This window comes from Athene noctua, chromosome 3 (genome assembly GCF_965140245.1).
Source record: "Athene noctua chromosome 3, bAthNoc1.hap1.1, whole genome shotgun sequence".
In the NCBI taxonomy this organism is placed as follows: domain Eukaryota; kingdom Metazoa; phylum Chordata; class Aves; order Strigiformes; family Strigidae; genus Athene; species Athene noctua.
In genome coordinates, this window is record NC_134039.1 from 87,381,191 (window position 1) to 87,406,598 (window position 25,408).

At 59.6% G+C, this 25,408-nt stretch overlaps 3 protein-coding genes across 5 annotated transcripts; all 3 read right to left on the minus strand.

Annotated features, from left to right (window-relative positions):
* Positions 1-1,469: 1,469 nt before the first annotated feature.
* On the minus strand, positions 1,470-8,463 carry SMO (smoothened, frizzled class receptor). The gene is made up of 12 exons (XM_074903587.1): positions 8,168-8,463; positions 7,068-7,273; positions 5,795-6,004; positions 5,542-5,714; positions 4,970-5,189; positions 4,732-4,855; positions 4,556-4,648; positions 4,239-4,347; positions 3,870-4,055; positions 3,468-3,616; positions 3,248-3,382; positions 1,470-3,098 (listed from the first exon to the last, which is right to left on the minus strand). Exons 1-12 carry the CDS (start codon positions 8,424-8,426, stop codon positions 2,548-2,550), a joined length of 2,415 nt encoding a protein of 804 aa, XP_074759688.1. The 5' UTR covers positions 8,427-8,463; the 3' UTR covers positions 1,470-2,547.
* Positions 8,464-12,225: 3,762 nt separating this feature from the next.
* Positions 12,226-16,675, minus strand: TSPAN33 (tetraspanin 33). 3 transcript variants are annotated; one of them, XM_074901652.1, is made up of 8 exons: positions 16,541-16,675; positions 15,637-15,694; positions 15,434-15,561; positions 15,258-15,332; positions 15,042-15,137; positions 14,610-14,722; positions 13,333-13,519; positions 12,226-12,701 (listed from the first exon to the last, which is right to left on the minus strand). In XM_074901652.1, exons 1-8 carry the CDS (start codon positions 16,622-16,624, stop codon positions 12,600-12,602), a joined length of 843 nt encoding a protein of 280 aa, XP_074757753.1. In that variant the 5' UTR covers positions 16,625-16,675; the 3' UTR covers positions 12,226-12,599. The 3 variants fall into 3 exon arrangements, with proteins under 3 accessions (XP_074757753.1, XP_074757754.1, XP_074757752.1); XM_074901653.1 differs by having other exon boundaries at positions 12,226-12,662; positions 13,333-13,494; positions 14,594-14,722; XM_074901651.1 differs by having other exon boundaries at positions 13,333-13,494; positions 14,594-14,722.
* A 2,535-nt stretch (positions 16,676-19,210) lies between these two features.
* Positions 19,211-21,280, minus strand: LOC141958796 (uncharacterized). The gene is made up of 4 exons (XM_074901684.1): positions 21,059-21,280; positions 20,443-20,820; positions 19,839-19,982; positions 19,211-19,314 (listed from the first exon to the last, which is right to left on the minus strand). Exons 1-4 carry the CDS (start codon positions 21,219-21,221, stop codon positions 19,211-19,213), a joined length of 789 nt encoding a protein of 262 aa, XP_074757785.1. The 5' UTR covers positions 21,222-21,280.
* Positions 21,281-25,408: the final 4,128 nt, after the last annotated feature.

A 25,408-nucleotide genomic window follows, 5' to 3' on the forward strand; every position in this document is an offset into this window, starting at 1 on the left:
ATGGTGCGGGGAGCAGGAGCATCCTGAACCTCAGGGAAATGCCCTGGAGCCGAAACGGGAGGAGAGGGCAAGGCAAAGGCATCTGCCTGCCTTTTTAGTCTTAATTTTTATTCTTTTTTTTTTTCCCTGCAGAAGCCGACCCCAAGCAGCGTACGGCACCACGAGCACCCACGGCGGTAAGCAGGAGCACCGGCCGCTTTGGGGTGGGGATGTGGGGTGCCAGGGCAGGATGCTCCAGGCACAGCATCAAGTTGGGCTGAATTTATCCCGTAACAGGCATTTCACCCCTTTTAACCAGGATTTTTTAATCACAACCCTGTTTAAACGGTGGGTTTGGGTGGTTGCGTCTCATTTTTCCTGCTAGAGCAAAGAGCTGGTTCCGTCTGCTGAGCCCCTTGCAAGAAAAAGGGGGAGATTTCCCAGGATAAATGCTTTTTCCTTCCTAAAAACCCACTTTTGTCTCTGTACGCCAAATCGAGGGGGGTGTTTTTGATGCCTGAGAGAAAACACAGGGGATGCGACAGGGTCAGGATGTCTCCTGTTGCTTCCAAAATTAAATATTTTAGGTTTTCATGTCAAAATAATGTATCATTTAGGAACAGCTGCTTCAATCCGTTTTTCTTTTTAAAAAAAGCAACCCACAACCCCAAAATATAGATAAAGAGGAAAAAAATGCCCAGAAAAATAAAATATAGATAAAAGGAAACATTTCATTTCACCCCAGACGAACCACTTTCCTGCTGCCCACCCGTCCCAGCACAGAGGGCAGCGACGGCGTGGGGCCAGCCTGTCCCCTCACCAAAAACCATCGGGAAAACGCAATTTTCACTGGCCAATTCCACCCAAATTTCAGAAGGGCCCTTGGTCTCCGGGAAAATGCAGTTTTCACTGGCCAATTCCACCCAAATTTCAGAGGGGCACTTGGTCTCTGGGAAAAGCAAGCACCCGGATGCCTCACACTCCCAAGCAAAATGAAAAAAAAAAAAGACACTTTCCAAAAGCAGTGTTTGTCCCCAAAAAGCCCATCACTGCCCCGGTGGGACCCCGCTCCGGCCAAGGCACCCAGCAGCACCCCAAAACTGAGTCAACCCAACCACAGCTTTGGGGATATTTAAGCCCGTAGTGCCATCTGCTGGCAAAGGGCCCCCCAAATCCCCCCAATTTTGCTGCCAAAACCCCACGAGTGTCCCCCCCAAAAAGGTCCCCAGAGCACCCGCAGACGTTGCCAGCCCCTCACACCCACCTTCTGCAGGCAAAACTGCCGGGGTGGGGGGGTTAAAGCAGTTTAAATCTGGTTTTAAGCAGTTTAAAGCCATTTTTAAAGCACTTTTAAAGCAGTTAAAAGCTGTTTTTAAGCAGTTTAAAAGCCATTTTAAAAGAAATTGGAACCCTTTTAGGAGAAAGGACCAAACCCCACGATGTTTTCCCCGCACTTGATACCTCCCCAAAGAGTCCAGGGCAGCCGCTGGCAATGGAAACTTGGCAAATTTAATACTGATACAGGAGGGTTTTGCTTTACACAGCAAAAATTAACCCGTGGAGGTCACCGGGATAGCAAGAAAGCCAGGAGCCTACCGGGATTTAATAAAAACATGTACAGGGGTAACGCACAGATACAAAACACCAGCAGGGACTGGAGTCCTACCTCAAGGCTCAGCCGGGTTCGCTCTAACTTGGCGTTTTTTTCTTAAAAAAAAAAATAAAAAAAGTCTGCTCAGAGGGTTGGTGCACCCAGGCAGCAAAGGCGACCCCAGATTGGGGTTTTAATTTTTTTTTTTTTTTCATTCGCATCATGGCCGTGCACCCCAACGTGGCCAGAGACCACCGCCCCACCATTTTGGGTCTGGTTCAGCTCTCTGGGGAGCTGGAAGGCACTTTGGGACCCCTGAAAAATAGGGGTGCACCCCACAAAAAAAATAAACGGGTGCACCCCAGGGATGCTGCTGCTGCCCCGTGACGGTGCGGGGGGGGACAGCTCATCCTGCTCGTGTCCGCGGAGGCCGTGCCCGGCTATCACGTCTCAGTGTATTATACAAAGATTAAAAAATATAAAATTCTTTAAAAAAATCACCAGCCCTATTGGCACAAGTAAGCTCTACGTACCATCTCGCCGCGTGGGTGGGGGGCAGAGGGGGCGTCGGCGGGTCCCAGCACCCTGGGGCGCAGGACAAAGCTCACCAAAGTGTACCCTGACCTCCGCTCGCCCGCCGTCGCGGCAGGGCCACCCGCGGCCCTCGGGGGCCAAGGCGGGGTGTCCCCCTTAAACCTCTGTGGGACCCGGCGGGGTTTGTCCCAGCGACACCCCGTTTCTCTTCTCTCTGCGCTGATGGGGTGGCGGGGGACACCCCAAAATCCTGCCGGCGTCTTGCATCGAGTCTGTCTGGGCGATGTAGGGGGGCAAACGCCGTCCCCCGAGAGGAGAAATCGGCGGTGGCCCCGCACAACGGGGTGGGCTTCGGTGTCCCCATGCAGGTTGCCCGTGGTGGGGAAGGCGTCCTCATCCCCCGAGGTGTCCTCACCCCCCAAAGTGTCCTCGTCCCGCTGAGTTTAAAAGTCCGAATCGGCGTCCAGCAGCTCCGCGTCCACCAAGTTGGTCCGGGAGTGGATGGGGGCTAAGCCAGCCCGTCGGCTTTGAGTCCTGGCCCCTCCGCTGCCGTGGGGCAAGGGACCGAGGTCGGGGGGCCAATGCGGACCCCCGTTGTGCTGCCGTCGCCCGGTGCTGGGGCCGGGGCTCTCCTCCTCCTCCTCCGGGGAGCCGCTCTCGGGGCAGAAGGGGTTGGTGACGAGGTGGAAGACGTTGGCTCTGCGGCGGCCGTCCCAGGGCCCCCCAGTGAAGGCGGCGTCGGGCTGCCCGGGAGGGAGCCCCGGGAGGACATCGGGGGTGAAGGCGACCAAGTAGGGCTGGGGGGGCAGCCGGGGCAGGCGAGAGACGGTGCTGGGGGCCAGGGGGGCCGCGGAGCCCCCCTGGCAGCGCTCAGGACTCGGGCACACCTCCTTCTTCTTCTTCCTCCGCTTTTTCTTGCGGCTATTGCGTTTTTGCAGCTCGGGGGAGACATCGGCTTCCACCAGCCAGAGGTTGGCCCTCTCCTCCGGCGGCACTACGGGACACGGGGGGGTGAGCGGCCGCGTCCTGCCCGGTGCTCCCCCCCCCAGTTCTACCTCCCCACATGTCCCCAACACCACTCAGCCCAGCTCCCGTGTCCCCCCCCCATCCCAGAGGTGTCCCAAACAGTCCCCAAGGACTTGCCAGGTGTTGCCACGGGTGTCACGGAGATGTCCTGGGGCAGGATAGCCCCTCTCCTGGCCACCATCTTGGTGACGTGTTGGGCCCACGCCGAGGACACATCGGCCGAGGGCTCGTTGATGTCAAACGCTAAACCGGCTGCAACGACAAGGGGGGAGCTGAGTCAAGGGCAAGGGGGGACAGCGGGGACTTTGGGGGGCTGTCACCTCTCCTGGGCACGTACCCACGGGCCCGTCGTGTGAGACAGTGTGCATGCTGAAGGACAACTCCTGACCCGGGTCACGCAGCAGCTCCTTGCGCTTGGAGAAGGCCTTGGCGATCATCTTGCTCTTCTTGATCCTCTTGGGCTGGTCGTCACTCTGTCCCGTCAGCCTGGGGACACAGCAGGTCAGAGCAGGGACAGGGAGACCCTCCCCTCCTCTGGACAGGGACACCCGGGGGCTGGGGACCCCGGGGACCTGCAGAGTGGGAGAGGTCACCCCGTTCCCAAACCGCTGTCTGCTGTGAGCCTACAACTCATTCAGCTAACGGACAAAAATTTGGGGGACAACCTCCAACATCTCAGGACGTTGGATGGGGCAGGAATGACCCCCATGGAGCTGCGGTGACATCCCCGGGGTCCCACCTGCACCAAGTACGCTTCCAGATGAGCAGGGTGGCCTTGGTCCAGACCCAGGTGCTCATGGAGACGCCAGTGCCGAACATGGCGAAGAGGTTGATCTTCTCCACCAAGAGACTCGGGCGGTTCTTGATCTCGCAGTCCGGGATGGGCTTGTTGGTCTGCGTGGCGATGGTGACGTTGGCCTCGCACCTGCAGGGACAGAGATGGTGACCATAAGGAGGGGGACGCCCAGCGACAAGCGGAGGGACGATGCAGTGGCAACGCTGGAAGGGGGACACGGGGTTGTCCGCTCTGCGACGTCCCCCCAGCTCAACGCGAGGTGCTGGGACGTCACCAGCGTCCTGTTCGCCCTCCCATCCCCGTCCCACTCACAGGACGTATTCCCGAAAGCTGCGCTCCCACTCCGCCTGGTTGAAGAAGTCATAAAAGTGGCAACCAAAAGTGATGAAGACGAAGCCAAAGGCCAAGAAACCGAAGATGCCTGGAAGAGAAGCGGGACATCCCCAGTTTAGCCAGACCCCAACGACACCGAGACAAAGATGTGGCACTGGAACCGTGCCACTGTCACTACAGCTTTGTCCCCACCGCCCCCCAGGAAGGTGGGATGGAGCTGTCTGAGTTCAGGGGCCAAAATATCCCCATTCCTGCTCAAATTGCCATGGAAACGGTGGCGACAGATCCCCCCTTACCCAGCCGCAGCATGGTCTCGTTGATCTTGCTGGCCGCCTTCTCGCTCAGCAGCCCAGGGTGGTTGCTCTTGATGGAGAAGAGCGTCATGACCCCTGCGGTGGAGGGACGAGGTGATCAGGGTCAGGGGGACACTCACGGTGTCCCCGTCCCCGCGGCGCAGCCAGCCCGCACCTACCCCGGATGAGAAAATAGCCCCCCACGATGAGGACGAGCCCGATGGGCGCCAGGACAAAGCCGGCGCGGTAGCGATAGTTCTTGTACCCAACAAAGCAGATGCCGCTGACGGAGTCACCATCCACCTGGGAGAGACGGGGACGGGGTGGAGGGGGGGGTCACATTGGCTGCGGCCACCCCTCCCCGCCAATGTCACCCTGGAAGGGAACCACCAGGCTACGGGATCGTGGCCCCGTTACCTGCGCCACGGCCAGGATGGCCACGGTGAGGACGAAGGGGATGGACCAGGTGATGAGGTGGAAGTAGGAGGTTTTGCCCAGCAGCGGCTGGTACGTGGTGCCCAGAGCCTTGAAGGAGGTGTGCCAGGCGTAGGTCAGCATGACGAACCAGATGACACCCGACATCAGCGAGTAGTAAACGATGACGAAGATGATGACACAGGAGAGCGTCTCGTTGGAGCTACAGGGAGAGGTGAGAGAAGAGCATCATCAACCTCCATGAGGGGACACGGAGAGGAAGATCTCTCCTATCCCAAGTGGAGGAAGGTCTCTCCCACCCCAGGAGAGGAGGAAGATGTCTCCTACTCAAGAGCAGAGGAAGACCTGTCCTACCCCAGGAGCGGAGGAAAATCTCTCCTACTCAAGAGCAGAGGAAGATCTCTCCCACCCCAGGAGAGGAGGAAGATCTCTGTGACCCCAAGAGGACCCTCCATGCTCCCAAGAGGCCAGGAAACGCCCGAGAGCCCTCCTTGGTCTCGGGGACACCTCTTGGCATGTGGCCGTGGTGGGATTGGGATGAAGGTGACACGTACGTGGGTTCCCCCAGCCGCATGGTGCCATCAGCCCGGCACACGATCTCGTCACGGGCGCCATCCATGAACTGCGCCAACCACCCGATGCTGCCCACGAAGAAGCAGGCGTTGACGTAGAAGAGGATGACAGCGGGATAACGGTTGGAGTTCCTCCAGTCGGCGACGAACGTGGCCTGGCGGGGAGGAGAACGGGACAACTTGGTGCCTGGTCCCCTCATGGGGACACCTCCCATGTCCCCCCAGCGCATCTCACCAGGGTGAAGAAGGTGCAGAAGATGGTGACGGAGCTGAAGGCGGCGATGTAGACGTGCATCTCGCGATGCTCCTTCTCGGTGAAAAGCGGGTTCTGGCACTGGATGCCGCAACCTTCCACATCCTCGTACCAACTCTTGGGGTTGTCTGTCCGCACCAGCGGCGCCTCACACTGCCCCGAGCTGTTGAACTTGATGTTCTGCACTTCATTCTGCCGCAGGAGGAGAAAGAAGGAGGCTGTGAGGAGGAGGAGGAGGAGGCACCTGCACAGCCATGCTGCCAGTGTGGACATCGCTCCCCCACATGGGGCTGGGGACAGGCAGTGTTTCGCTGCTCTCCTGTGGGGATTTGGAAAGGATTCACAGAACCCCAGAGTCCTTCAGGCTGGCAAAGCCCCTCGGGATCATCGAGTCCAACCCTCAGCCCGACTCTACAAAGTTCTCCCCTACCCCACATCCCCCCCAGCTCATCCCAACGGCCCTGAAACCCCCCCAGGGATGGGGACTCCCCCCTCCCTGGGCAGCCTGTTCCACTCTCGGACCACTCTTGCTGGGAAACATTTTCTCCTCCTGCCCAGCCTGAGCCTCCCCTGGGGCAGTTTCCAGCCGTTCCCTCTTGTCCTGTCCCTGATCCCCTGGGAGCAGAGCCCAGCCCCAGCCTCTCTGCAATGTCCCGTCAGGAGCTGCAGAGAGGGATGAGGGCTCCCCTCAGCCTCCTCCTCCTCACACTCAACACTCCCAGCTCCTGCCCTGCCTCCTCACAGGATTGATTCTCCAGCCCTTCCCCAGCCTCGTTGCCCTCCTCTGCCCTCGCTCCAGCCCCTCCAGATCTCTCTGGGATTGAGGTGCCCAGACCTGGACACAACCTCCAGGTGTGGCCTCACCAGTGCCGAGCACAGGGGGACTGTCACCTCCCTGCTCCTGCTGGTCACACCAGTGCTGACACAAGCCAGGAGGCCGTTGGCTTTCTTGGCCCCCGGGCACGCTGCTGGCTCCTGTTCAGCTGCTGGTCAGTGAGAACCCCCAGACCCTTCTCCCCCAGACAGCTCCAGCCACCCCTCCCCGAGCCTGTAGCCACGCAGGGGGTGGTTGTGGCCCAAGGGCAGGACCTGGCACTTGCCCTTGTTGAAGCTCATCCTGTTGACGTTGGCCACCGAGCCAACCTATCCAAGCCTCTCTGCAGAGCCTCCCTGTCCTCGTGCAGATCGACCCTCCCGCGTCACTCGGTGTCACCCGCGCACTGATGGTTCTGACTGTCCCCCCCGCCCCCGTTACCGGGCACCCCTCGGGGAAGCGGTCGGGCGTGCACTTGAGGAAGTCGGGCCAGCCACGCTCGCGCTCCACGATGGTGCAGGGGGCGCGGGTGGCCTGGCAGAGGGTCTGGCTGGGCAGTTCCACTTGCCCGTCCTCGCACTTGGGCATGTAGACGGCGCAGAGCAAGGGCTGGATGACATCCCAGCAGCGCGGGGCGTTGCGCAGGCCTGCGGGGACAGCGCCGTCACCCCCCTCCCTGCGGACACCCCTCACCCCCTGGGACATCACGCGGGGCACAGCCCGGCTGGGGTGGCACACGCGGCACCCAGACCCCCCCAGCCCCGTAACACCCCGTGCCCGCCCCAGGCCCCCGCTACGCTGCAGTGCCCCGCTACAGTGCTCCCCCTCTATAGCGCACCCAGCCCCAGCCCCTCTGTACCGCACCCCCTCCATGCTGCACCCACACCCGCTCCCCCAGTGCATTTCCACCCCGGCCCCTGCTATACTGCTCCCTTCTACACCCCACCCATCCCCAGGCCCCCGCTATAGTGTTCGATGCTGTAGCCACCCCCGGGCCCCCACTATACTGCTCCTCTCCGTGCTGCCCCCACGCCCAGGCCCCTGCTATACACTTTTCTATACTGCCCCCACCCCCAGGCCCCTCTATACCATTCCTCTCTGCACTGCACCCACCTCTAGTCCCCTGATAGACAGTTTTCTATACTGCCCCCACCCCCAGGCCCCTGCTATACTGCTCCTGTCTATACTGCCCCCACCCCCAGGCCCCTGCTATACACTTTTCTACACCGTACTCATCCCCAGGCCCCTGCTACAAAGTTTTCTATACTGCGCCCGCCGCCAGGCCCCTGCTATACACTTCTCTATACCGCACCCATCCCCAGGCCCCTTCTGTGCTCTCCCCCCCCTCCAAACTGCACCCAAGCCCCCCCTACACCGTCCGCACCTCCCGTCCCCCTCCACAGTGCTCGCCAGCACCCCGTGCCCCCCCGGCCCCCGGCCAGCGCCCGTCCCGGGCCTTTCCCAGGCTGTGTGTCCCCGCCGCCAGACGCCCCCCGTGCCCCCCCGCTACACGGCGTCGGGCCGGAGGGCCCCGTCCGTACCGGACCAGAGCAGGAGCTTTCCGTGAGCCTCCTCCTGCGAGGCGGAGTCGGCGGCCAACAGCGTGGAGGTGGCGGCGTAGGGCAGGGCCGAGCCCAGGCAGGCACCGTAACGGAGCCGTTCGCAGGGCGCGGGCCGGCGGCAGCGCTCGGGAACGGCCGAGGCGTTGAGGAACGGGGCGGCGGGGCAGCGGCGGCCGCCCAGCGCCAGCGCCATGCCCAGCGCCAGCGCCCACCGCCACCCGCCGCCCTGCGCCGCCATCCCGGCCCGCACCGGCGCTAGGCGGGCGGCCCGGCCCCGGCCCCGGCCCCCGCCATGCCCCGACGCCCTTTGTTGAGCTCGCCGGGAGCGGAGCGGGGCCGCTCCTCCTCCTCCTCCTCCTCCTCCTCCTCCTCCTCCTCCTCCCGCAGCGCGGCCCGGCCCGCCACGGCCCCGCGCCCCCCGCCGGGGCGGGCTGAGGAGAGGCGGCGCGGCGGGAGGAGCGGCCGGGGGCAGCCCGCTTCTGAGGCGAAAAAGTGGCTTTTTGTCAGGAAAAAGTTCTCTTTTTTGGAGCGGGAAGGGAGAGGACGAGTTTTTGAGGGGAAAAGTGGACTTTTGTAAGGAAAAAGTTCCCCTTTTTTGAGTGGGAAGGGAGAGGACGAGTTTTTGAGGGGAAAAGTGGACTTTCGTGAGGAAAAAGTTCGGGGTTTTGGAGCAGGCAGGGAGAGGACGAGTTTTTGAGGGGAAAAGTGGACTTCTGTGAGGAAAAAGTTGGTTTTTTGGAGCGGGAAGGGAGAGGATGAGTTTTCGAGGGGAAAAGTGGACTTTTGTGATGAAAAAGTTCTCTTTTTTTGAGCAGGCAGGGAGAGGACGAGTTTTTTAGGGGAAAAGTGGACTTTTATGAGGAAAAAGTGCTTTTTTTTTGGAGCGAGCAGGAAGAGGACGAGTTTTTGGGAGGAAAAGTGGACTTTTGTAAGGAAAAATTCATAATTTTTTGAGCAGGCAGGGAGAGGACGAGTTTTTGAGGGGAAAAGTGAACTGTGAGGGAAAAGTTCCTTTTTTTTGGAGCGGGAAGGGAGAGGACGAGTTTTTGAGGAGGGAAGTGGCATTTCGTAAGGATAAACTACTTATTTTTGGAGAGGGCAGGGAGAGCACGAGTTTTTGAGGAGGGAAGTGGCTTTTCGTGAGGAAAAAGTTCGGGGTTTTGGAGCAGGCAGGGAGAGGAGGAGTTTTTGAGGAGGGAAGTGGCTTTTCGTGAGGAAAAAGTGTGGGTTTTTTTGAGCAGGCCGGGAGGGGACAGGTTTCTGAGGAGAAAGGTGCCTTTTTTGTGAGGAAAAAGTTCCCTTTTTTTGAGCAGGCAGGGAGGGGTCAAGTTTTGGAAGAGAAAAGGCTTCTCGTGAGGAAAAAGTTCCTGTTTTTTTGGAGCAGACAGGGAGGGACGAGTTGTGGAGGAGGAGAGTGGCTTTTCGTGAGGAAAAAGTTCGGGGTTTTGGAGCAGGCCGGGAGGGGACGAGGTTTTGAGGGGGAAAGCGGCTTTTCATGAGGAAAAAAGTTCCTTTTTTTCTGCTGTGGGCAGGGAGGGAACGAGTTTCTGAGTAGGAAAGTGAGGATTTGAGGAGAGGGGAGCGCACTCGGGGAGGGAAGGGGGTTGTTCTCCCGAGGGGAGCTGCTGGAAGCGGGGGGGGTTGGGGGGGGGGGAAATACTGGATTTTCTGAAGGGAAGGTTGGTTTCAGGGAGGAAGAAGTCGCTTGGCGGGGGGAAATGTTGCTTTGGAAGGGGGAGGAGTCACGTTTTTGGAGGAGAAAGTTTGTTTTTTTCGGGGAGAAGTTGGATTGGGGGAGAAGAGGAGAGAGATTTGGGACGGGGAAGTTGGTTTCGAGGGGGTAAAAGTCACTTTTTGAGGGAGAGAAGTCGGGTTTGTGGAGCATAGAAGTTATTTTGGGGGGGTAAAGTTGCTTTTTGGGCACTCACTTTTCGGAGTTGTTTTTTAGGGAGATAAAAGTCACTTAGGGGAGAAAAGATGGAGGGGGAAAGTTTCTTTTTGGAGGAAAAGTTTTTGTGAGGGAAAAATCACTTTTTGGTGAAGAAAAGTTGCCTTTGGGGAAGAGAAGCCACTTTCGGTGGACAAAAGTTGCTTTTGGGGGACAAAGGCATTTTACTGGGAGAGAAATGTTCCTCTTGAGGATAAAAGTCACTCTTTTAGGGGAAGAGGTTACTTTTAAGGGGAGAAGTCCCTTTTTGAGGACAAGAGTCACTGGGGGGAGAAAAGTTACTTTTGGGGGAGGAAAAGTCCGTTTAGGGGGAATAAAAGTGAGTTTTGGGGGGAGAAAAGTTGCTTTTTGGGGACAAAAGTCCCTTTTGGGGGAAGAAGTTTACTTTTGGGGGAAAAAAGTCGCTTTTTTGAGGGGGAAATTACTTTGGGGGGAGGAAAAGTCAGTTTGGGGGGAACAAAAGCCACTTTTGGAGGGAGAAAAGTTGCTTTTGGGGACAAAGGTCCCTTTTGGGGAGAAGAAAGTTACTTTAGGGGGAAGAAAAGTCAGTGTGGGGGTACAAAAGCCACTTCTGAAGGGAGAAAGTTGCTTTTTGGGGAGAAGTTACTTTTTTGAGGGCAAGTTACTTTTGGGAGAGATCAGTTTGAGGGGATAAAAGCCATTTTGAGTGAGAAAAGTTGCTTGGGGGGGACAAAAGTCCCTTTTGTGGGGAGAAGAGTTGCTTTTTTGAGGGGAAATTACTTTTGGGGGAGAAAAAGTCTGGGGGGACAAAAGCCACTTTTGGGGAGAGAAAATTTGCTTTTTGGGGACAAAAGTCTGTTTTGGGGGAGAAAAGTTGCTTTTTTGAGGGAGGTTGGTTTTGGGGGAGGAAATGTCAGTTTGGGGGGACAAAAGGCATTTTTGGGGGGAGAAAAGTTGCTTTGGGGGATAAAAGCCAGCTTTTTGATGGGGATGAAAGTCAGTTCGGGGTGGTGGAAAAGCCGCTCTTGGAGAGAAGCTGATTTTTGGGGGAGAAGTAGCTCTTTGGAGGGAAATTTTGGGGTAGAAAAGCTACTGGGGGGGGGGCGGGGAGATCCCTTTTCAGGGGGACGCGTCATTCTTTGGAGAAGCGATCGCTTTTTGGGGGAGAAACGCTTTTTTGGGTGACAAGCTCCGTTCTGGCAGGGGAGCAAGGTGGCTTTTTAGGGGCAGAGAAACTCCTTTTTGGGGGAGAAAAGTTCCTTTTGGCGGGGGGCGGGAAATGTGTGGACTTCTTCAGATGTTGCTCCTTTTGGGGTGAGAAGTCTTTGGGGGGGGGGGGGAACGTCACTCTTTGGGGCACAGCAGGGGGACCATTTTCTGGCTGGAGGGTGCTGGAGGGGACCGGGGGCCACTGTGGCTAACGCTGGGGCAGGATCAGGCCAGCGTGGCCACCGTGTCCCCGAGAGCCCTGTGCCACCGCGGGGGGGAACACGGGACGCGCACACAAAGGGCCGGCGCTGGGCCGCATCCCGTCTCCCTCCGCGGCGGGGCGGCGCGAGGGGACCACCCAGCCCGAAGAGCAGAAAAAATAACTAAAAAAAAAAAAAAAAGAAAAAACACAAAAAACCCCTCCACCCACAGTTTGCAACGGCTCCAAAAAGCAGCAGCGACGCCGGGAGCCCACAATGCTGAGGGGGGGGGGGCAGCAGCCCCCCCCCCCCCCAGCTCTTGACACCCCAAAATCTTGCAGGCTCTTCCCTGGGGCAGATGAGGAAGCTTGGTGGGGGCTTCTCTGCTGTCTACTAGCTGGTTGTGCTGCCCCCCCACCTCCTTCCTTTTTTTGGGCCCCGAAGCCTAAATCTGTTGTGATGGCAGGGGCCAAGGCGATTGTGTCCCCCCCGCCACGGGGACAGCAGGCTCCAGATTTTGTCTCTCTTCTCTCCAAAAGTGAAGGGTAATGTCCCGGGGGGGCACAGGATGGCACCTGTCCCCTCCTGCACACGGGGCTCAGCACCAGGGAGGGGGAGGACGATAGTGACGGGACCCCCACCCTCTGCTAACGAACCCCCTCCCACTGGGGTCAGCCCTGCGCAGGAACATCCTCACAGTCCTTCTTCTTCCAGGGTGGCCAGGCCAGAGGCCGCGTCCCCCCGGGGTCACAGAGATGGAGCCCAGTGACGGGGGCAACGTCCCCAGTTCCCACCTCCCCCCCCTGGGGTGAAGGCTGTGTGGATCAGGACAGGACGGACAGACGGACAACAGACAGAGAGCGGTTCACCAACGGTCAGTTCCGTCCCCCAAACGGCGCGCGGCAGCACGGCACGTCCCGGCAAACCCGGCACCCAAAGTCCCCAGCACCCCTCTCCAGGTGTCCCGCTCCAACCTCCCTCTATTTCAGCAAAGCCCCTTCGGCTCTTCCGAGGGATCCGGGGTTTGGGGGAAAAAAAAAAAAAAAATCACCGTTGAGGTCACGGCTCCCCGAGCTGCTGCCACACTGGGGCCTCAGTACCAGGGGTCTGCCCGGTGCTGGTGGTTGTAGAGCTGCAGCTTGATCTGGTCTTTGATCTGGTGGATGAGGATCTGAGCCAGCAGGATGCCCACCAGCTGAGGAGAGCGGGAGGTGAGGAAGGGGTGAGGAAGGACAGACGGAGGCAAGGAGGAGATAAGGGTGGACACAAGGGATGAGGAAGGGGGAGAGGGAGGGAGGACAGATGATGCAGGGAAGAGATGAGGAAGGACACATGTGAGGACGGACAGATGCATGCAAGGAAGAGGTGAAGGATGCAAGGATGGAAGGATGGACAGACATGGGGGAGAGATGAGGAAGGATGTGAGGACAGACGGACACGAGGATGGATGCAAGGAAGAGATGAGGAAGGATGGGCACGAGATGAGGAAGGACAGATACATGCACACGAGGAAGAGATGAGGACAGACATAAGGAAGAGATGAGGAAGGAGGGATGCTCGGAAGGAAAGACGGATGTGGGGATGGACGCATGTGAGGAATAGACGAGGAAGGACGGATGGACATGAGGAAGAGGTGAGGATGGAACGAGGGAGGACGGATGCAAGGAAGAGATGAGGAAGGACAAGGGAGAAATGAGGTGAGACGTGAGGATGGATGCAGACACACGTGAGGAAGAGATGAGGAAGGACGGACGGACACAAGGAAGAGATGAGGATGGACAAGAGGAAGAGAGGAAGGACGGAGGGAGGCCAGCTGGCCACGGTACCTGGGGGAGGGCCAGCCCCAGGGTGATGCCCCCCAGCAGCAGCAGGTTGCTGTGGATCCAGCTGCCCAGGGTGTCGACGCAGCCGCTGGTGTAGATGACGGCACCGGCCTCCAGGTAGCCACGGGCCTGCACGCCCCATCCGCACTGGGTGTTCACCACGGCCTGGGAGGGCACAAAACCCACCGGGCTGGGGAGGTCCCTGCTTTTTTGGGCGGGGGGGGGGAGGGGTAAGTGAACAGGAGCTCAGGTGTCCCCTTCCTCTGGGCCCTTGGTGTCCCCAGCCTATCCCTCCACTGCTGGGTCCCCTAAACCCCCCCAGCCCCCACAAGGGACAATACCTGAGCGGAAGGGGGGTGGTGACAGCGTTGCTGCCTGCTACCCCCCCACCCCACACAGGGGGAATCAGTGCCCCAAACCCCACTGCAGCACCCCCAAAGCCAGCAGGTGGTGCAGGCTGCCACATGTTGCTGGTGGGTTCCCTCTCACAGAATCCCAGAACCATCTGGGTTGGAAAAGCCCCTGCAGCTCCTCCAGCCCCACCATGACCCTCCCCCTGAGCGTTCCCAACTCCCCCAGATCCCTCAGCGCTGGCTCAGCCCGACTCTTCAACCCCTCCAGGGATCCCGGGGACTCCCCCCTGCCCTGGGCAGCCCATTCCAAGGCCCAACAGCCCCTTCTGCACAGAAATCCTTCCTCAGAGCCAGCCTGACCCTGCCCTGGGCAGCTTGAGGCCATTCCCTCGGGGCCTGGCGCTGGGGCCTTGGCTCCAGAGACTCATCCCCCCTCTCTGCCCCCTCCTGGCAGGGAGTTGCAGAGGGCCAGGAGGTCTCCCCTCAGCCTCCTCTTCTCCAGACTGAACCCCCCCAGTTCCCCCAGCCGCTCCCCAGCAGACCTGTGCTCCAGACCCTGCCCCAGCTCCGTTGCCCTTCTCTGGCCACGCTCGAGTCATTCAATGGCCTTTTTGGGGTGAGGGGCCCAAAACTGAACCCCCTCAGCGAGGGGCGGCCTCCCCAGTGCCCAGCCCAGGGCTCAGATCCCTTCCCTGTCCCTGCTGGCCACGCCAGTGCTGACACAAGCCAGGATGCCACTGCCCTCCTTGGCCCCCTGGGCACACTGCTGGCTCCCACTCACCTGGATAGCAACCAACACCCTCCTGGGGTGCTCAGCGCAGCCTCAAGGGATGGGAGGAGAGGTGCAGAGTAAGGGGGCCCCTGAGAGCACCCCGGGGTGTCCCCCCCAGCTCTGAGGACACCGTCCTCACCTGGCGGGTGTCCCGCAGGCAGCAGGAGAAGGGGACGGAGCAGCGCTCCTGGCTGGGGTTGGCGGGGGTGCAGTTGAAGTACATGTTCTGGGACCAGTCCTTGTAGGAGACCCCCCCGCAGCAGCTGAACTGTGAGGGGGGACACACAAAGGGACACTGGGACAACAGGCAGTGAGTGACAGCCCCCCCAGACCACCCCCCCCGCACCCCGTTCACCCCAGCGCCGCTGGCTTTAGGGACAGCCGCTTCCAGTTTTAGTAGGCCCTACGTAAACACTGTCCCGTTGTCTCCAATTTTTATCCAGGGATTCACCACGAACATCGAACCCCTGGTGGAGGAGCCGCCAGACACCCTCACCCCATGGATTTAAAGCGAGAGCCACGACCTCCACACCTGACCTGTGAGTGGGGACACACGTGACACCCCCCGCACCCCTGGCTCCCCACACCTCCTTCTGCCCGAAGTCGATGAGGTTCTGCAGGTCCGGGTCGTCCCGATAATGCACGATGGCGGCGTTGACAATGTCACTGACCTTCCCACGGGCCTGCGGGACGGGGACAGCCAGGGGAGGACACACACCGGCAAGGTTGTCACCCAATGGGACAGGCTGGGGGTCACCCAGACCCCCCCCCGCAGCGCTGCTCCCCCTGCGCCCCGGCGGTACCTTATCAGAGAAGACGAAGCCCAGCACGCCGGCCGCCAGCTGCAGGAGGAAGACGATGGTCAGGCAGACGGAGAACTGCGAGGGCGAGAGGAGCGTGATGGCGGCAGAGACACGTCATGGGGACACCCCGGAGCGGGGACACGACAACACGACACCCACCGTCACCGGGCACTCACCGCCTGCAGCAGGCAGATGTTCTCCCGCAAGGAGCCGACGCAGCCGCAGAAGGTGATGAGGAAGATGAGGACGCCCACCGCGACGAGCAGCACGGCGGGATCCACCGCCAGCCCCGCCAGTGCCGCCTCTGCCGCAGCGAGCCGTCACCGCCACCCGCCCGGTGGCACCCCCGAGCCAGCACCCCCGGGCCCCCCAACCTCACCTGTGTGCTTCAGCAGCCGGGCGTAGACCCCCACCGCCACCGTCGCCACCGAGATCATCTGCGGGGCGAGATGGGGGCGGTTGAGCCACCTCAGAGCCGGACCCGCTGCCTCAGTTTCCCCTCGGCAGCCCCGCACAGACCCGATGGCGGCGGCGCAGGTAGGACAGAGCCCCCAGCGCGTCCCCCCCAGCACGGGGAGGTCACCGCCGTCCCCACCAGCCCTTCCCCGCTCTGGGTGGCCGAGCACGGGGACGTTGTTTGTCCGAAATGAGAAACTTCCTCAAAAAAGAAGAGATTTAGAACGTGAGCAAAGCCCTTGAAAAAACCCGACCGTTGAAAAAAAGCCCCAGGACCTTTAAAAAAAACCCAAAACCACAAACCCCAAACGCAAAAAAATCCAACCCAAAAGCAAAAAATTCCTCAGAAAACATAAAAATCCCCCCAAACGCATAAGACCACTTCTCCAAAAGACATTAAAATATCCTCAAATAAATTAAAAAAAAATCCCCTCAAAACATTAAAAAAATCGCCCTAAAACACATTAAAAGAATGCCCTAAAACACATTAAAAGAATTCCCCGAAACACATAAAAAATACCTCCCCAAAAAACATTTTAAAAAATCCTCCAAAAATAATTTTAGAGTTCGCAAAAAAAGTTTTAAAAATTTTAAAAAACCCAAACATTTAAAAAAAACCCCAAAAAAACCTTTTTAAAAAATCCCCAGAAATATTTTTTAAAATCTGAAAAAAACATAAAAAAATATACCAAAACACATTAAAAGAATTCCCTAAAAACCACAGAAATTCCCGGGGGGGGCGGTGTTGGGGCTCGTTCCATTTCCCCCCCCCCCCAGCGATACGGGGGTCCCGGTGTCCCCCCGGGGACGCCCCCCCCGGCACTCACCCAGAAGAGCGTGTTGAAGAAGAAGAGAACGTACTTCACCGCCGGGCTCACGAAGGAGAAATCGTCTCCCTGGGGCCTCGCCATGGCCAAGCCGGGCCCAGCTAAGCCGGGTCCAGCTAAGCTGGGTCCAGCTAAACCGGGTCCAGCCGCGCCGAGCCCCGAGGCCACCGAGCCGCTCCGCGCCGCCGCCGCGAGCGCCGCCGAGCCGGCCAGCGGCCCGCCCGCTCCCTTCGCCGCGCTCTCATTGGCCGGCCTGGCTCGTTCTGCCTTCCCATTGGTGCGCCTCCCCGTCGCTCACTCGCCGCCTCCCGGTGTGTCTCCGCCGCACCTGTCCGCCGCTCCCCCTTCCGCCCTTAAAGGGCCAGCGCCCCCTCTTTTTAAATCACCTGATGAGCCAGTTCGGCTCATCCAAAACCTGCCCGAATCGCGCTCTCCCTGCCCCAGAGTCCCCAGCCGGGGCTGTGGTTACATTTTGTAATAATTAGCATTTCTAATTGATTTCTGCCTTCGGTGACAGCCCTTGGAGGGACGCAGGGACACAGCGGGGATGGCCGTGGGGACAGCAGGGACACGGGGGAGCCGTTTGTCCCCAAAACGCCCCCACCTGGGGAGATTGGGGCTTACCCTGCAAGGGCGCGGCCAAATCTCTGACCCCAAATGTGCAGAAATCACCCCAAAACGGGCAGCGCCGAGTCCCCATCCCCAGCAACCTCGGGGGAAGCAGGAGCCCCAAGACCCGGCAGTTCCCCGCTCCGCTGCTAAAACCTGTGAAGCTGCGTAAAAAATGGCAAGTTTGGGGGATTTCTTTGTGTTCCCCTTTATTTCTGCGTGTCCAGCGGGACCCCCCAAAGCCCACAGGGAGGAGGAGGAGGGATCCTTCCTCCACCCCATCGCTCTGGTCCATCCCGTCCACGCTCACCTCGTTCCCATTAATTACAGAATCAACCCGGGTCGCGAGGAAGCGGCGGGTCCCTTCCCGAACTGGATTCAAGCCTCAAATCCCATTTTTTTGGATGAATTTTTGCCCATTTTTTTGCATCACGCTTTACTCATGGCCCCTGTGGGCAGAGGCAAGAGCTGCCATCTTGTGCCATCACCACGACATGGTCCCCTTTGCTCGGGGGAGCACCACCTCCCAGTTATTATTATTTTTATTATCATATTTATTACATTTATTATTATTTCTCTTCTAGGCCCGGGTCCATCAAGGCTGGAAAGCCCCGGGGAGCCGCTGCCGGCCCAGGCCCAGCCCTTCCTGGAGGCAACCGAGAACTTTGGGCAGAGGAACCGAAACCAAAAATCCCCTCCTCGCTCTTGGGGTCACCGAGGTGCCACCGCAGCCATGGAACCCAGCCTGTGGCACCGAGGAGCCACCACTCGGCCACGGGGGTTGCTGTGGCCCCGAAAACACCGTGGCTGATGCCCGTGGGCCACTGGAGAGTCCCCTTGGGCAACCTGTGAGGGCATGATGGGGCTGAACTCTCCCGGGTCCCACCAAAATGCCTCTGCCCCGGCGGTGAAGATGAAGGTGCCCACGTTGGCCAACGGATGCACCGTCCGTCTGTCAGTCTACACGTCCGTCAGTCAGAGCTGCGCGTCCACCCATCAGGTCTACGTGTGGTGGCCTTTGTGGCTCTGGTGGTCACGGGGGTGGCGGTGGCCCTGGTGGCCACACTGGCTGTGATGGCTGTGGTAGCCCCGGTGGCTGTAGTGGCCAGGGTGGCTGTGGTGGACGTCATGGTTGTGGTGGTTGTAGTGTCCGTAGGCACTGGTGGCCATACTGGCTGTAGTGGCCGTGGTGGCCATAGTGGCTGTGATAGCTGTGGTGGCCGTATTTGTGGTGGCCATTGTGGCTGTGGTGGCCATGGTGGCTGTGGTTGCCATGCTGATTGTAGTGGCTGTGGTGACCGTGGTGGCCGTGGTGGTTGCAGTGGCCATAGGTGCTGGTGGCCATACTGGCTGTAGTGGCCGTAGTGTTTGTGGTGGCCATGGTGGCTGTTGTAGCCGTGGTGGCCGTGCTGGGATGGGTTGGTGACAGGGACGAGGACACGCAGGGGGTGTCAGGGAGGCCCTGGTGGCCCCCTGCTGAGAGGGGCAGGAGGAGGACGGGGTGCGTGTGTGTGTACACGCGTGTGTGTGTGTGTGTACACTCTGTGTGTGTGTACACTCTGTGTGTGTGTGTACACTGTGTGTGTGTGTGCACGCTGTGTGTACAGCGAGGGCTGCGCGTGGGACGGGGACACGGGTGGGGACACGGGTGGGGACACCCCCAGGGGACCCGGGGGCTTGTCCAGAGGCGAGGGGGCGTGTCCACGCGGGGCGTGCGCCCAGGCAGAGCAGAGGGGCGTGGCGATGGGCGTGGCGATGGGCGTGGTCACCCCGTCCCAGCCGTCGGCAGCGCCGCCCAGCGGGCGTGGGGGTTCGGGCGCGCACGGGGACACCCACAATCTCCCCCCCCCCAGGGACCCCCGTATCCTCCCGGGAGCCCCCTGTCCCGTGTGTGTCCCCCCCCGCGGGGCGCACCGGGAAGGAGGGGCCCCACGCCCGCTCCGGACTAACGCGCTTTATTGGGGGAGCGCCGGCCCCCCCGGCGGGTTTTGGGGGGCACCGCCCCGGCCCCCCCGCACCCCCCGCTGGGTGGAGCCGTGGGCCGCATCCTGCGTGGGGCCCTCAGGCGCTGGGACTCTTCAGGTCGCCCAAGGCCACGGTTCCTCCTCCTCCTCCTCCTCCTCCTCCTCCTCCTCCTCCTCCATCCGCGGCTCCGGTCCCCTGGGCTGGACCCCGCCGAGGGGGGGTGTGGGGGGGGGTGTGAGTCGGGTCCCCCACGGGGGAGGGAGCGGTGCCCCGAGGTCCCCACGCAGATCCCCACGCCAGTCACCGTCCTCATCCTCAGTCACCATCCCCGTCCCCCTCCTCATCTTCATCTTCATCTTCATCTTCATCCCCATCCGTCTCCTCATCAGCCCCATATTCATCCCCATTCCCATCACACCCCCATCCTCACGCCCCCGGGCACCCGCAGCACCCACTGAGCACCCCCAGTACCCACCTGGGCACCCCCAGCCCCCCCCCGGCCACCCCTAGCACCCACTGAGCATCCCCAGTACCCACCTGGGCACCCCCAGCCCCCCCCTGGGCACCCACAGCACCCACTGAGCACCCACAGCACCCACCTGGGCACCCCCAGCCCCCCCCTGTCACCCCCAGCCCCCCTTTGGGCACCCCCAGCACTGCTTTAAGCACCCCCAGCACCCACCTTGGCACCCCCAGCACCTTTTTGAGCATGCCCAGCACCCACCTGGGCACCCACAGCCCCCCTTCGGGCACCCGCAGCCCCTCCCGCAGCGGCAGCCCACCAGGACGCCGATGGCCACAGCAGTGAAGGCCGCGGTGAGCGCACACACCACCATGAGCATGTCCGGCTCCGCGGCCCCAGGGACCCCTGCGGAGCAACCAGTGGGGACGGGGGGGACATGGGGACAAGGTCCCCAAATCCTCCACCAATTCCCCTGGGGGACCCCCAGCCCCCCCGTGGGGTGCGGGGTGAGCGGCAGCACCCAGGGGATGGAGGATAGGGGGGAGGACACCCCAAAGTGTGTGTGTCCCCCCACCATGGTGTGCAGGGTGAGCGGCAGCACCCAGGGGATGAAGGATACGGGGGGGGGGGACACAACGATGACACCCCCAAACTGGGTGTTGTGTCCCCCCCTCGCCGCTCACCTGCCCGGGGGGCTGCAGGGTGAGGGACAGCACCTAGAGGATGGGGAGGGGGACACCCCAAAGTGTGTGTCCCCCCCCATGGGGTGCAGGGTGATCGGCAGCACCCATGGGATGGAGGATGGGGGGACACCCCAATCTCTGTGTGTGTGTGTGTGTGTGTGTGTATGTGTGCGCGCACTCACCTGCCTCGGGGGGCTGCAGCGCGAGGCTGCAGAGGGGCTGTGGGGCGCCGCCCCCCCCCGTCTCGCAGGAATAATTCCCGTAGTCGGGGTGGCTGACGTTGCGCAGGAGCAGGCCCAGGCCAGTGGCCCCCGCGGCACAGAGGGCCACCCTCCCCCTGAAGCGGTTGCCCGGTTCCTCCGGCGGGTGCCACCCCGGGCCCGTGGGCGGCGGGTGCTGGCCCAGGCGGTGCCTGAGCACCAGGGCCGGGGGGTGCTGGGGGCCGCCGTGGTGGGCGCAGCGGAGGGTGACCCCGCGCAGGGGGCCCCAGGGCCGGGGGTCGCAGGGCAGGCAGGTGTCCTCGCCCAGGGCCGCCCGCACGGTGACGACAGCGGGTACATCTGGGGGGGGGGGGGGGGGGGGGGGGCAAAGAGCGACAGCGGGGTCACCCCTTTGACCCCCCCTTTAATGTGGGGAACCCCCAGGACGGGGGTGTTGGGGCGGAGGGGGGGGGGGGGCGAGGCTGACGGTGGCTTTTGGCGTCGGTGCCAGGAGCCGCCCCGTGAGTCACCACCCCCCCGCCTGCCCCCCCCCGCCCTGCGGGTGCGGAGGAGTAGGAATGGGGGGGTTTGGGGGTACCTGCCCCGGTGAGGAGGGGAGCCAAGGCCCAGAGCGCTGCCACCGGGACCGGCACCATCCTGCCCGTGTGCGGAGCCAACGCCTGGGCACGGCGCTGCGGGAGACGGGTCACGTCAAACACCGGGGGGACCCCGAAAACACCCCCCCCACCCCCCCCGGACATTCACCCCACCCGGGGGGGCGGCTCTAGGGCAGAGAACGGGGGCTGCCATAGGGCAGGGGCAGGGGCTGCTATAGGGCAGGGCTTTGGGGTGCTTATAGGGCAGGGGCTGGGGCCGTTATAGGGCAGGGATCGGCGGCTATGGGGCAGGATCTGGGGCTGCTATAGGGCAGGGGATGAGGGTGCTATAGGGCAGGGGGTGAGGGTGCTATAGGGCAGGGGCAGCTATAGGGCAGGGATCCGCGGTGGCTATAGGGCAGGATCTGGGGCCGCTATGGGGGATCTGGGGCCGCTCTAGGGCAGGGTGCGGGGCGGGCGTGGGGCAGGGCGGTGGGGCAGCAGCCCCCGGGTCCCGTCCCCCCCCTCCCGCTTCCCCGGGATGTTCTGGGCCCCGGCAGCTCCCCTCGGCCCGGGGAGAGATGGCGGGGGGGGTGCGAGGGGGTGGGGGGGGACACAGCACCCCCCACCCGTCCCCGCGCCCCTCACCGTGGCGTCCCGGCTGCCGCCCGCCCGCCGGCACCGCCACCGGCCCCCGGGACCGCCCCGGCGCCACCGCCCCGCCCCGCCCCTGCGCCGGGAACACCGCGGGGAGCGGCGGGGGGGGAGGCGCCGGCCCCGCCCAGCTGTCACTCACCCAGATGTGCCCCCCCCAGATGTGCCCCCCCAGCTGTGACTCAGCCGTGCCTCGTAAATCCAGCTGTGACTCACCCAGCCGTGCCCCACACACCCAGCTCTGCCCCATCCAGCTGTGCCCCTCCCCACCCAGCCATGGCTGCCGCCGCCCCACTGCTGCCCACGGGACAGCCCGGGGGCGCCCGGGGCCCCCCGAGAGCCCGGAGCCCCCGCGCCACGCTAATTAGCGCTAATGAGGGGGGCACGGGGGCAGGAGGTGACCTGAGCGGGAGGGTGTCCCCCCGTGACACCCCGGACACGCGGGGCTGGGGGAGCCCCGGGGAACCAGCTGCGTTCAAAAGGGACCGAATATTCGTGTGTGCTTTATGTTCGACACAAAACAGCGAACGGGTCTTAACTGCCGTGTTCTCTGCAGAGTGCCCACGGGCCTGTGTCGGGTACCAAGTGTATCGGACTTGTGTACAGAGGAGGTAAAAGTAACGCTACAACGGAATGTGCTAGTATGGAAAATGAAAGAAAAAAGAAAAGAAAAGAAAAGAAAAGAAAAGAAAAGAAAAGAAAAGAAAAGAAAAGAAAAGAAAAGAAAAGAAAAGAAAAGAAAAGAAAAGAAAAGAAAAGAAAAGAAAAGAAAAGGGAGGGGAGGGGAGGGGAGGGGAGGGGAGGGGAGAGGAGAGGAGAGGAGAGGAGAGGAGAGGAGAGGAGAGGAGAGGAGAGGAGAGGAGAGGAGAGGAGAGGAGAGGAGAGGAGAGGAGAGGAGAGGAGAGGAGAGGAGAGGAGAGGAGAGGAGAGGAGAGAAAAGAAAAGAAAAGAAAAGAAAAGAAAAGAAAAGAAAAGAAAAGAAAAGAAAAGAAAAGAAAAGAAAAGAAAAGAAAAGAAAGAAAAAAGAGAAAAAAGAGAAAAAAGAGAAAAAAGAAAAAAGAAAAAAAAGAGAAAAAAGAGAAAAGGAAAAAGAAAAGGAAAGAAAAGAGAAGAAAAGAAAAGAAAAGAAAAGAAAAGAAAAGAAAAGAAAAGAAAAGAAAAGAAAAGAAAAGAAAAGAAAAGAAAAGAAAAGAAAAGAAAAGAAAAGAAAAGAAAAAAGATATATCTCGCTCTCTACTACACAGTACAAAATTACCCCTAGGGAAGTCCGTAGCTATACGTATTTTCCAAGAATAAAGCAAATATATGTCTATGACAAGTTATTACGTCATTCCAGGTAGGGACATGTCTATAGAACACGTACAAAAATGGTCCGTAATATATTACGTATAAAAGGGAAAGTACTTGTATGTTTGTATTCGATACAAAATACAGACTATTATTATTCTTACAGGCTATACAAAATATAAAATATTAATATAATATAGTATAACGTAATATAATGGAAATAGAACAGAACAATTTTCTCTCTCTCTCTGTCCTACAAGTCACTACAAAATTCTCCTAGGCAAACAGCCACGGGTAAAAGAGGGGGTGTGCATCTCCACAGCAGCGCTGCGGGACACAACTCGATACCGCGGCGGTGGCAGAGCCCCGCCTGGGACACGAGGTGTCACCCCCACAGCGCCGGGGACAGCCGCGTCCCCCGGGGGTCCCCGCGGGGGTCCCTCTGGCCAGGACCCCCCCGCACGGCCGCTCCCGCACAGAAGCTGGTTTTGGGTCGAGAACGTGATCTTTTTTTACACCTTTTTGCCATGGGCGTTCCAGGGTCCCGCCGGCTGCTCCCACCCGGGACGTGACCATTGGGGGGTCCCACCAAAGCGGGGGGACGGGGGGGATCACCCCTAAATCCCCGGGGGTTCACCTCACAGGTTCCTGGATCCCACCAGACACGAGGACTCAGCAGCTTTATTTCCATTAATTGCTTTATTAAAATTGCTATCAGCTGCTACTCTCATACATTACTATTACTCTGAGTGACTGCTATTGTCTACTATCCCTCTAGTATAACATACTACCAGTATTAGCAATTACTAACTGTACCAGTAGTGGTAATAATACAAATAGGAATAGTAATAATACAAATTATAGCAATAACTATTAGCAAAATACTAAACAAATTACTAACAGCAAAAACTATTAGTAATCTGTAATTTTTTAATTAATCACTAGAAATTACTATTATACTTGCGATGAGTAAAGGAAAATGGTACCACAACTTACTACAAAATTACTACCCAAAAACCAAATATTCAATATTCAATATTCAATATTACTAATTATCCCAAATAACCACCAGTAAATCAAGAAGGGTACTTGTGATTAATTAGCTCTATGCACGTGTCTATTTATGTGTTTAATTTTGAGGTGTGGCCACCATGTTGAGGCATGACCACCATTTTGACGCATGGCCACCATGTTGAGGCATGACCACCATTTTGAGGCGTGGCCACCATGTTGAGGTATGGCCACCATGTTGAGGTATGACCACCATTTTGAGGTGTGACCACCATTTTGAGGCATGACCACCATGTTGAGGCATGACCACCATTTTGAGGCGTGACCACCATTTTGAGGTATGGCCACCATGTTGAGGCATGACCACCATTTTGAGGCATGACCACCATGTTGAGGCATGACCAACATTTTGAGGCGTGGCCACCATTTTGAGGTATGGCCACCATGTTGAGGCATGACCACCATGTTGAGGCGTGACCACCATTTTGAGGCATGACCACCATGTTGAGGTGTGGCCACCATGTTGAGGCATGACCACCATTTTGAGGCGTGACCACCATTTTGAGGCATGACCACCATGTTGAGGTGTGGCCACCATGTTGAGGCATGACCACCATGTTGAGGCGTGGCCACCATGTTGGGGCGCTGGCTTCTGCTCTCCCAGCCGGCCGGGTCATTATCGTGGTGTCTCTCTTCTGGGCTCGTTGAGGACATCCCTGGCTCCCCGTTGTGTTGGTCAAAGATGTGCCGGGTCCCCAGGCCAGCGGGAATCCTGCTTGGCTGGTGTTTCTTCATGGGTGACCTCTATGGCTGCTCCAACGCTCCATCCCTTGGCCTACGCCTCTCGGGGGTCACCAGAAGTGGGACCACAATGTCCCTGGGGACACCACAAGTGGGACAACAGCATCCCTGGGGCATCTCCAGCCTCCTGAGGCATGGGGCGGAGGACACCCAGCCCCCCAGGGCCAGTGCTGCTGTTGTGCCTCCCGTGAGGGTTCCTCAAGACTCGAGGGTACCGTGCCCGGCGCCCAAACCACGATACGGCGAGTTGGTACAAGATACAACCCAACCCCCGCTGCCCCGACAGCCAGAGAGCGGATGTCACCAAACCACGCCGTGTCCCTGCGCCTGGGTCTGGTGGCCAAGGCCGTGGCCATGTGGCCACTGGCATCGGCGGTGGACCCCGAGCAGGGCTGGCTCCCGGTGGTGTGCTGCTCATTGCCATTGGCGTCCTACTTGATTTGTTCAGATTCGTTAGTGGAAACCCAGTGAGTAACATTTATTAGCACACAAACACCTCCAGGCTAGACGAGAGTCTCCGCGCTAATTACGTCCACGGCGATGGTTGTGTTGGAAGTTAATTATTACATTTTTAGACAAGGACTGAGACGAGTTACGGT